Source organism: Rhopalosiphum maidis, chromosome 2 (assembly GCF_003676215.2).
Source record: "Rhopalosiphum maidis isolate BTI-1 chromosome 2, ASM367621v3, whole genome shotgun sequence".
In the NCBI taxonomy this organism is placed as follows: Eukaryota; Metazoa; Arthropoda; class Insecta; order Hemiptera; family Aphididae; genus Rhopalosiphum; species Rhopalosiphum maidis.
Window position 1 is genome coordinate 87,076,390 of NC_040878.1, and position 12,277 is coordinate 87,088,666.

At 29.1% G+C, this 12,277-nt stretch overlaps 1 protein-coding gene across 2 annotated transcripts; it reads left to right on the forward strand.

The window, feature by feature from the left end:
• The first annotated feature begins 2,297 nt into the window (after nt 1-2,297).
• On the forward strand, nt 2,298-9,703 carry LOC113552873 (cationic amino acid transporter 2-like). 2 transcript variants are annotated; one of them, XM_026955867.1, is made up of 12 exons: nt 2,298-2,309; nt 4,238-4,475; nt 4,981-5,109; nt 5,876-6,031; nt 6,121-6,225; nt 6,319-6,474; nt 7,130-7,254; nt 8,011-8,108; nt 8,174-8,313; nt 8,395-8,664; nt 8,759-9,024; nt 9,464-9,703. In XM_026955867.1, exons 1-12 carry the CDS (start codon nt 2,298-2,300, stop codon nt 9,701-9,703), a joined length of 1,935 nt encoding a protein of 644 aa, XP_026811668.1. The 2 variants fall into 2 exon arrangements, with proteins under 2 accessions (XP_026811668.1, XP_026811667.1); XM_026955866.1 differs by lacking the exon at nt 2,298-2,309 and having other exon boundaries at nt 4,217-4,475.
• Nucleotides 9,704-12,277: the final 2,574 nt, after the last annotated feature.

The window sequence follows — 12,277 nt, forward strand, 5'->3', positions numbered from 1 at the left end:
CAATTTTAAAAGTATACTTCATAAGTACTTCATATTTTTTGATAATAGTTAACATAATAATATTAAATCTATTTCACTAGGTATTTTATAATTCATAAATTCATAATATTATATTAATAATATATTATTATGAATGTGATTTTTCAACTGTGATCGTTAATGTAAAAGGTAATATTATTTATCTTCAACTTAACTTAAAATTAAAAATTTAAAAATATAAATTTTAATATATATTAACTATAAAAACATCATATTCCCATATTTTTATAGGATATTTTAATATAATATTAATTACCGATTCTTAATCCTAAGTGAAGTAAATAGAAAAAAAGGAACATACATATAAAATACGTATACATACACATGTATAATTAACATTCAAAACCTTATTAATGTGTAATGTGTATGCTTATTATGACTACCTATAACTGATATAATTTGCTTTATTTAAAATTGTATAATATTGAATCTGAAGGTATTATTATATTAAAATGATTTCGTGATAAATAATTGACTATTTAACTATGTTTACGGTGATCGAATTTATCTTATATTAATATTATAACGAACAACTAATGTAATATTATTATAATATGATTAACTTATATTGTTTTAGGTATTATATTTTGTACATTTTATTATTATACATTTTATCTTTTAAAAATATATAATATAATATACAAATTTTACATCTTGTCTGTTGTCTGTGATTTTATTAAATTTATTGTTGGATTTTATAGCGCAGTGAGATACTTATGTTGGATTTATAATGATAATGTGTGCTTTTTTTACAATATTTTTTGGTAAACAGTAAAAACTCTTGAAATGTTTTGCGTAGATATCAGTATATCTACTCGTATATATTATCATTGATTTTATATCATAGTTATTATGGTATACAGTGGAACTTCGGTAACTCGAATCGGTTGGAGACGAAAATAAAATTCGAATTATCGAAAAGTCGACTTATAGAGGTTCAAATTATCGAGGTTCGACTGTATTATATTATGAAACACTCTATTATTGTATTCAATATACAAGGCATTTTTTTTTTAATTGTTATGAAATTAGCCTGTTAGCACGATTGATTTATATTATAATAATAATGCAATACACAATTATATTATATTGTTTTTTTTTGTAATTAAAAGGTATAATGATAACGTTTTATTTTCAGTAAGATTAAAATCCGTAAAAAAATAAATAATAATCGTTTTATGGTATGATCCTACCTATTGAAAAATAACATGACAATTTTGTGTTTTGTACTCAAAACGTTAAAATATTATGGTCAATGGTAATCATTCAAAATATGAGAATTCAATATTCAGTTAATTCGTTTCTTATATTTTATTATTTTAATAATAATAAAAAAATATTTCGACCGTGCGGCACCAGTACTATTTTAACACAATAAATATGTATTTAAGATGGGTGTAGATATTTTGATTTTCTGACTAACCGATTTGGGCAACGCTAAATTTTTATTATGCTACTTTACCCATTATTATTTCACATTTAATGTACTTCATAATAAACAACAGTACATTATATTTTTGGTTTAACTTAAGATTTAAGGTATCCAATATAACCTATAGGAACCTAAACTGCAAAATAATGACAAAACCTCAAAACATAATACAATAATAATATGTATATTATTATGATTCATAGATTTTCCTCGAAGTGGAAAATATCGAGTCTCTTTTTAGCGATAATGTCGGCATACTATGACATGAAACGGTCACGCAATTCGGCAGCAAAAAAGTCGGCGAATAACCCCCCCACGATCACTAGGAGCGCTAGACTGACGACCGATAGGGATAATAAAATCACGAGCGCCGCGTGTATGTGGCTCAATATTGTTCGTAAACGGACGCACGCGCGGTCCTCCGGCGTAATCGACGACGACGACGGCGGCGGCGGTGGCGATAAACGGTCAACGGGACGTTATCAGAAAAGACAACTCCTTAAAAGAACAGTGGTAGTAAATAATAGTAGTAACAGTTCATTTATTTATTTATATATTTTATGTGAAATACAGGCTTGCGCGCCAAACAGTAAAATAATACAGTGCTTTTGTATCGAATAAACGCGTAATATTAGAAAATAAAAATAATAATAATTTAAACCACGTGGTGTTCACGCCGGGCGAATCGGAATAACTGCAACACCCTACGATAATACGCTGCAAGACCTTTGCGCCGGCCGGTCTCCCGACCTAGTCAAGAGCTCGTATTATCGTAAAAACGGTATACGTCCGGTCGTGATCATCGCGCCGGATCGACAGCGACATCATGATAAAGTTGGTATGTATCTATATTATTAGTGTGAATAACCGTGAGATACTATTTAGTGATTCGATGGTATCGAAAAATCGTATGTTTTATATTAACATAATATTTTGAAAACAATATTACAGCCGTTGTCTGTACAAATAAATTATTGTGGATTTAAGGTCAGCTGCCGTTGAATCCAAACTGGACGATAATAGGTGTAATGTATTATAGTATAACGGGTAATACGATCTTTTGACTTGTATATTATACTAGCAGACCATTATCAAATACATTTTTAAAAACAACCGAGAAAGTCACTCTATAATAGTACATTATTTGAGCGTACCTCGTAATTTGAATTCAATGATAAATTATTGCTAGCAAAAGACGGTTGTGACTCTACGAGTTACTAGACTGCGTGAACACGCTCTAATTATAACGCAATTTTATAATTTGAATTTAATATTAATGTTTAATTATTGTTTATCTAATATAATAAAATAACCTACTTGTTACACTAATTATTGCCAAAAATAATGCACATATTATACGATAATATTAATTATAAGTAAACAATATAAATAACTTAGATTTACTAAAATTATTTTAAAATCTTCATTCTGTATTTTGAAATTCGAATACATTTTTTTTTTTTACTTATCAATATATCAATATTAGAATTTTTCCGAATTTATTAATAAGTAATAAACATGATTTATTTTTGGTTTTAAAATAAAATTTTTACATGTCTACGAGCGTAGTTTTGATTTCTAATTTCTGTATTATATATGCCTTAAATGTAGGATTATTTTTTACACTTTTGTTTTTCAAGTGGTTGTAAAACGGCACGAGAAAAAAATAATAATTTTAAGTAATTATTATCTACCGGTAAACAATATTATGGATTAGTAGGCTATTATTAAATATTAAGTTTATTTATATATATTTTTTTTAATTTTCATCTGAAAATTTAATATAAAAACTGTTATTATTTTTATTTTATAAATTATAAAAGTTTTTTCGATTACAACATAATTTTGAATAATATCATTAAAAAAAAAAATCAAATTTGATATTACTTTTGAATATTTTTAAAGTTTTTAACATTTTTTGTCGATTGCATTAAATTAATTTAGAAATCGATTTCATTCTCTAATTGTATTAATACATGTTGAAATGTTTCAAGTGGATGCTATTATTGTTTTTAAATTATAAAAAAATACCAAAATTCGTTTAGGTAATGAAAAAAAAATATTTTATTTTTAACATTAAATATTGTCAATACTTGAACTATAAACGCTTAAAATAAATAAATACTTTCAAATTTCTATAAATATTAAATAGCTTAAGTTCTCAAAATATTACCTAAAAATAAGTCTAGTATTTTCTATTAATCATTCTATAATAATTGAAAGAATTGGAAGGTCTTGTATGTATACCAAAGTTATATTATAAATGTATTGTAGGTTGTGAAATTGTAAATAAACAAAATTATTACATGACATATAATAAAGTTGGGTGTTTTGAATGCGTGATTTTAAAGAGGTCTAGAAAAGAATTAAATAAACTGAAAGAAGTATTACTTCCGTATGATAAATTATTATTTAGTTGAATCCTTAATGATAAGCTTAATTAAAAATTATGTTTTTCGAAATAATTTATTTTAAATATAATCACAACAATTTAGAAAAAAAATTGATAAAAATGTATACTTATAACATATTGAAACAACTGAAACAAGTATCGGCATGTTTTATGTATAATAGTTTCTTTTTTCAAGCAGTAGAAAATAAAGTTATCAAAATAAATTGAAATAATAATATTAAGTGAATTGCTCGTTCAAATGTCAATATCAGCTGTATCTCGATTTAAATTTGCTACAATTTTTTTCCTGTGAACAATTTTATGTGATTGCGAATGACAATAATAATATCGAGATGGATGATTTTTTTGTCCAGCGAGAAACTCTATACCAGGTGTTGTCCAGGCGGAAAAAGGAGGATGACATACTTGTCGACCAACCAAACAAGAAGAAATTGGCCAGGGTCCTCAATCTAATGGACCTAACGGCACTTGGCGTTGGGTCTACATTGGGCGTGGGTGTTTACGTGCTAGCCGGAAATGTCGCCAGAATAGAAGCCGGGCCAGCCGTTGTGCTGTCATTCGTTTTGGCTGCCTTTGCGTCAGCTTTCGCAGGTGAGACAATACAAAAATAAAAACCATTCGTGTAAACAACATACATTTTCAAGTTTATTTTTGCTGAAACAAATTAAATTATATATACCTTATAACTGTAATATAATCTAAATATAATTTATGTAATTTTGAGTTGATCTTCTAATAAATTATCAATAAACACTTGAGAAATATTTTCCGCGGAACCAACTATCGCAAGTGGAAAATAAAAATAAAAATATTTCATCTTTCGTAATCAAAAGTCAACATTTATGTTTGAGCTATCCTATGGGAGATGAACTCCTGGATAAAAATAGCTTATTCGTCTAGATTTAATGAAAACCTTTATATTTTAAATACAATTACTCCAGGACTTATCATTCGAAAGTGCCTGTTATTATAATCGTGCCTTTGGGAAACATTATTGACTATTACGAGCAGTGAGCACTCCAGAAATTCCGTATTAGAATAACATACCAATAATATTATTAAACGACTCAAAAGCTTAATAACGTATATATTACAGGCCTGTGTTACGCCGAATTCGCAGCGCGAGTGCCAAGAGCCGGGTCGGCCTATGTTTACAGTTACGTCGGAGTTGGCGAATTCGTCGCGTTCGTGATCGGGTGGAATCTGATACTCGAATACGTCATCGGTGAGTGATATTAAGGTTTAGGTACTCTATCGAGCCTTATACAGCATAATAATTTTATCGTAAACTAAGTAATACATAATATATTGATGTGTGAGACTGCGGGAAAATACGATATCATAGGCTTATTACCGGAATGCACTGCGGGTGTACTCCGGCGGCTTAACGATACGCACTTACGCGGCAGCGAGGCAGGTTAAATACAACAAATTCATACAGCAAACAAAAACGGTTTTCAACCTTATTGGTTTCGAGACCTATTTTTGTTGTTTTTTTATGTTTTGTGAACCGTAAGTATTCTTTTTTTTCTCTTAAAGCCGATCATTAATATTGATTTATATCCGTTGTATTTATTTTGTAAAAATAAACCAATTTTTAATTGATGTAGTAGTATAATTAATATGTTTATTTTATTTACTTCGTTCAAGATTCGACTGAATGAAATACATTTTACTACATTACTTTTTTTTAAATAATTTAAAATATATCACGACCCTTTTCTGAAGTTCACGGGACTCAAAATTGGTCTGTGTCTGCACACCGAATGAAGAACACCACAGCGAACTGCAGTAAACAATATTAGTTTTAAAAGTTCATATAAAAAGTATTATATTATATTTGTATCTTAAATATTATTAGGACGTCTAGAAATTAAAAATAAATTAAGATTACATTATGAAAAGTTTAGGTTTAGTTCGAAAATTTCAGTGCCCGCTAAATAATATAAGTTAAAGTTTTAGTATTAATTTGATATTACCGCACGTTACAGGTACTGCAAGCGTCGCCAAAGCTTTCAGCAATTACATCGATGCGCTGCTTGACTATCCCGTGAAAACAACGATGACCTATCTCTTCCCCATGAACGTCAGCTTTTTGGCCGACTACCCAGACGTTTTGTCGTTCAGTCTCGTGTTACTATTATCGAGTGAGTAGAGTGTTGTTTCAAACGCGAATCACGACAGCCGCCTTGTATGTTTGCATTGAATTGTTATTTAATCGATATTTCATTTACAGTTATACTGTCGTGGGGAGTTCGAGAATCCACAATGATCAACAACGTTTTTACGGTGGTTAATTTATTGACTGTGGTCACGGTTGTTGCAACCGGATTGTTCAAAGGTAACATAGTATTGTATTTTTATGTTAAACGCACGTGATGATAAGTGATAATAATATACTGTACATTAACGTTTTTTTTTGTCGTTGTGATAGTTAATTTGCACAATTGGAGTATACCGAAACAAGACATCCCGAAGAGCGCGAAGGGCGGCGAAGGTGGTTTCATGCCTTTCGGATGGGCCGGAGTGACCGCGGGGGCGGCCAAATGTTTTTACGGGTTCATTGGTTTCGACAGTGTAGCTACTACAGGTGAACGTCAAACATTATAATAAATAATAATAATGACATTTATTTATTGAGCAATAAAAAACTACATATAAGATATAATTAATAAAAATAGATTAACATTATGTATTAATATTGCATTGTATCGTCTACCACTACGATTACAATCCTTGTTTTGATAGATGAGAGTCTAAGTAATAACAATAATATTATATTATATAATAATAATAATAATAATATGATTATCTAATTATAAATAATATAAAGTGATTAGAGTTTTATTGGCGAATCTTTATCGTATAGGATTTTCTGTGACAAATTATTATGACTTTTGTGTTGTATTTATTTTTTGTGGTTATTTTGGAAAAATATTGATTAGTATTCCGCTAAAAGATTATGTTTCTTTTGTACACAAAATATTATTTTTATTATTCAATTGGCCCTGCAGGGTGATTTCTTTAATAGTTTTTCATATCTTTTTCTAGTATTTTTTATTTATATCACCATAAAATTTTTTTTATATTTAAGATACTATTCAAATAATCACTAGATTTTAAAGTAAATCTTAATTAAATTTAATCATTATATTATTTAAGTATCAATGACATCATATATTTTATTCTTTAAGCAATAATATATATTCCATTTATAACATTAAATATTTATTTTCTGTTCACAGGAGAAGAAGCAAAAAACCCAAAACGTGACATCCCATTGGCTATCATATTGTCGTTAACCATCATAACTTTTGCATATTGCTGTATCAGTTCAGTTTTAACTCTAATGTGGCCGTATTATGATCAGGTAATGATCAATAATTTAAAAATCAAACTCACCTTTTGTTTATAGTATAACTTTGCGGATTAACTTTTTTTTTGTACACCTAAATATCAATATAAAAATGTACTTACCTATAAGAGGTAGTGTTATTGTAAATATTAAAGTTCATTAGCTATTTTTCATATCAATATTATTGCATTTCATACGGTAAATTAGGTAGTTACAAGCAGAGATGGGCAGTATTTCAATTAAATTTATTTGAAATGTTTGAAAGTGTATTTTGTATTTTCTGATTGTACCGTACAAGCTAATTAGTCGAAGTTAACAATGAATATTAGTTTTCCTAATATTTTAAAAATTATTAGGTATTTAAATATAATATAATAATCCTATCCCATATTATAATATTATACAATTAGTTTCTTAATTTTTACTGATTTTAAACCTGAAAAATATTATTTCTTTTATTATAATACTTTAGTCCATGATGATTTCGATTTTGACTCCATGTTCTGTGCTTTTATCATGATTGTGTTTTGAAAACGATGTAATATAGCATCGTTGCTTTTTTTTTATTACGTGTATTTTCCAATACGAATATAATAAAAAAGCTATTTAAGTTAATTTAAAAACAATGTTGTTAGACCGCATACTTAAGGACAGCGCTTCATAATATTGTTCTTGTCGCTTTAATATTCTTCTGATTTGTAACAAAATTACTAACGGATCTCTAATATTTTATTTCGAACTATAAATATTTTCACTTATCACACGTTATAGGACATCGACGCGCCGTTCCCGTACGTCTACGATCATCTTGGTTGGACGACGTTGAAATTGATTGTTTCATCCGGCGCTATATTTGCTATGTTTGCCAGGTAAGAACACGTTCGTCAAGAATCTCAGAGTGATGACTTAATCGCGAATACTACGAAATTTACAGTCTCTTAGCAAGCATGTTCTCGATGCCGAGGATTCTGATGACCATGGCAGAAGACGGTCTCATGTTCAGCATGTTCTCGATCATTCACCCGAAGTTTAAAACACCTCTATTGGCCACTCTGTTGTCGGGTTTATTCGCGGGTAAGTATTATGTTATAATATTAACACGAACGGCACGTAAAATATTGACCCTGTTGTGCAATCGATAAACTACCCCTCCAGGTATTGTGACAGCGCTCTTGAACCTCGAACAGCTGATGAACATGATGTCGATCGGGACGTTGTTGGCTTACACGATAGTGTGCATCTGTGTGCTGGTGTTAAGGTACAAAAACGATTCAGAAGTCGACGAGTCTGTGGACAAGCAGGGAAACGACAAACCGGAGTCCAGCGGATTTGTAAAGGCGGTTGGAAAGTACTTTAATCTGTCCAACGTCAAAAACGCCAACGAAGACACTCAGATCGTGGCCACGACCATTATCATATTGTACAGTATGTTTTGAAATGGCATAGTCCGTCGGAAGCCGATAAACAATATTTGTTTTATAATATAATATTATTTAACATGTCGTTTGTACTCTGACAGTTTGCACGTCGGCGCTGTTTAGCTTCATAACTGTACAACAACAGTGTGTCACGACCGTCCATCAGTGGTGCAACGAAAGCGACAGCAACAGTACGACTTTTCAATCGGATTGCGTAAAAAACACCAGCCACGACAAACCTTTCGAACAAGAGTGTGTTGAACACAGCATCGCTAAGTACACTAGCATCGTTTTAGCAATCGGATTGTTGCTTTTGTTACTGTTACTCACTAGACAGCCCCAATCGAATAAAAAACTTTCTTTCAAGGTACTAAACGTTATTGAATTCCTACATTAGTTTTAAATTAATATATTGTTTTTATTAAAAACTCGTGTTTCGTAAAAATCTTGTAATTTTTACATCCGGTTATTTTGAAAAGTACTGCATTTTCAAAGAAATTATTTTGTTTTGCAAAAAGTGATTATAGACAGGAAAAATATTACTATTAAACCAAAACATTCATTAGCCCACTTTGAAAATAACACGAAAAATGTACACATTTTGGTAAATGTATGGTAAATACAATAAATGTAAATATAAATATATATATATATATATATATATATATATATATATAAATAATATATAATAATATAATAATAATATAATAATAATTACAATATATGTAAATGTATTTATATAATACATCGTAAGTATTTATTTTATAAAAAAAGCAAAATTTTTTTAATATATTCCGTTTTCGCAGGTTCCGTTGGTTCCGCTCATACCATGCATTAGCATCTTGATGAACATTTATTTGATGATGAAACTCGACGTGATCACCTGGATTCGTTTTAGTATTTGGTTACTGATCGGACTGTGCGTGTACGGACTATACGGCATGAAAAACAGTGCTGAAGGCTTGAAACAGAGAGGGGAGACGAAAAAAAGCCAGTTGAGTTCTGCCGAACCGGTACATAATCAGATTTCTGCCATGAATTTATAAACACGCGTTACGACACACGCATTGTGGTGATAAGGTATAGACTAAAATCTATTTTAAACCCAAATTAAAACCAACCGTTATGAGAAAAAAACGTCTCTTTTCTATAACGCACTGCACAGGGTAATATTGTCGTTCATAAAATATTTAATTATACCTACCAGTATTACGTTTTTTACCCACGTCTTACAAATAAATATTTTATATACGTGTATATTTTGAACGGCTATATAATATTATAATCCGATATTCTTGCTTTCGTGTTTATAACTACCTTATCGTCCCATTGCAATCCTACTATCCTGTTTCTATACGTCTTCTGGATTTGGCTGCGTTCCATTAAATTTAGCAGCCCCTCAATCATATTGTAGTAAAAGAGTAACGCGACTTCTAGTCTAGAACCACTACTTAAAGTATATTTCTCCTCTGTGACATTTTTCAATCGTTCTGACCTGTATTCCAAAGTGAATTTAGTGTTCACGGATCTTTTCAATGTGACTGAGTGGATCGTGTTTAACTCGTAAAAAAATCTGGATCTCTTGAAAATATATCACCCTCTTGTATTGGCTACATTTTTTCCTTATTTATCGTCACCATTATATTTCTATTTTTGGTGCTCTCTCGCACAGTTTTTTGACCTGCCCCAGTGTTTCTAAAAGAAAAATTTCATCACATTCACTATTTACGTTTTTTGTAAATTCTACCCCTTCTATTCTTCTGCATTTCAATCGCCTCGTTTATAATGAAAAATATATTTACGTGTGTTAATTCTACATATTATGACTGTATTTTTCAATACAATCCTAAATTATATGATGTGTAGTATTCTAGTAAATGCTTGTTCAACTTGTGTTTTATTTTATTACTAATAGATGCAAACATTAATAATTAATAATAATAATACAAATATAAAATACCTTTAGAAATATAGGCAAAACTGTATCCCTGATGAAAATTGTTTTTTGTACTTAATGATAAAATCATTGAATTTTAATTTAACGCGCCAGTTACAATAATATTTTCAATAACGATATTAGCAGTGCGAATTTCCATGTTTTTATTTATTTTATGTTACGTATTTTTACAAATAAAATATTAACGTAATGTTTTGTATATTTTATACGTGATAAAGATTGCAAAAAATAATGAAATTGCGCAACTCAACCGTACTCGAATAAATTTTTAAAAATCATAAACGAAAAAAATGTTTCACTAGTGAAATAATTTGTTTCCACAGTTTTTTTTAATTTTATATCATTATTTAGAATTTGTTGTAATTATTTATTGATATGAATTTATTATATCAAAATATTTATTTTTGTATCTAGAATACGCATTTGTTACCAGCACATTATAACGTAATTATTAAGTATAGTATTTTTATTTTTTATGTAAAAATATATTATTATTTCTTTCCTATATAGCCCAAAGATATAACAAAAATAGTTAAGTCATATGATTTGGCCAAAACTATTTTATTCTTTATAAATATGTATTATAATATTATTTATTAGGTATATAATATTTGTATGTACAAGGTGATCCGTGTAATCCCAAGGTGACAACACTTAAATATATCACATTATATTATATTTATTATTAATAATATTTTATTGAAGTTGTCAACTAAAAAGTTAAAATTATCTATTTTATGATATTATAATAATATGTAAATATCATTGTAACATATTTGTATATATATACAAATAAAATAAAATTATTGTGTCGTCAGACTTAAAAAAAAAGTTTTTGAAAATACTATCATTTACCGTGAAAACGTTAAATGACATTCTGGATTAAAAAAAAAAACTTTGTATACATTTATATAGATATTTTTTTATGCAACGTTCACCGATCTAGTGCAAAAGCCGGTTATTTTGCTGGAGTTATATACCAAATCAGTGAGTTTGACGCATTCATATTCGTTGAAGTCTACCTATTTAATAACTCATATGTTATAGTGTAATATTGATGTCTTATAATTACGTATATCGACGAAAAATAAAATATTAATTATAATAATAATGGTAATGGTAATGGACCAAAAATAACTAAAATTATTATTGATTATCATTGCGCGTTTGTCACGGGGAGATAGGTATGTAACTCATACGACATCCAAAAGTGTAGGGCTCATAAAAAAAAATTTAACCTCGTTAGTGCCAATCCGATTGATAGATAACAACATTGTCATTGACTAATTGTGAAACCTTAGTTTAACAGAATAAAACTAGTTAATACAATTTATACAATATCTAACTAATTTAACTGTGTGTAACTTTGATTTATATCTATTGTAAAACAAAAAAAATCAAAATCAAAAAACTGGACAGCCCGAAGAAGAATCACGGAGCGTCCGAACGTTTTCCAGTATACACGTCATTGCTCGGTTATTTTGACTTTGTATCATTATCGTCACGATCGGCGTAATCGAAAATAAGTGTTTTCGCACCTATTATAGCACACGGGTACGTATCGGTATAAAAAAAATTACAACGGTATTGCAAGTATTTGTACGTCCATCGTGTTCAACAAATAATGAAATTAAAAAAAATAAATTGATATTGCAATAAGTAT

Excerpts from the sequence above, each read along its gene's own strand:
- LOC113552873 (XM_026955866.1), top strand. The coding sequence starts at position 4,217 with ATGGATGATTTTTTTGTCCAGCGAGAAACTCTATACCAGGTGTTGTCC. Across the intron at positions 6,032-6,120 it reads TCTCGTGTTACTATTATCGA|TTATACTGTCGTGGGGAGTT; the intron begins GTGAGTAGAGTG and ends TTTCATTTACAG. Across the intron at positions 8,314-8,394 it reads GTTGTCGGGTTTATTCGCGG|GTATTGTGACAGCGCTCTTG; the intron begins GTAAGTATTATG and ends CTACCCCTCCAG.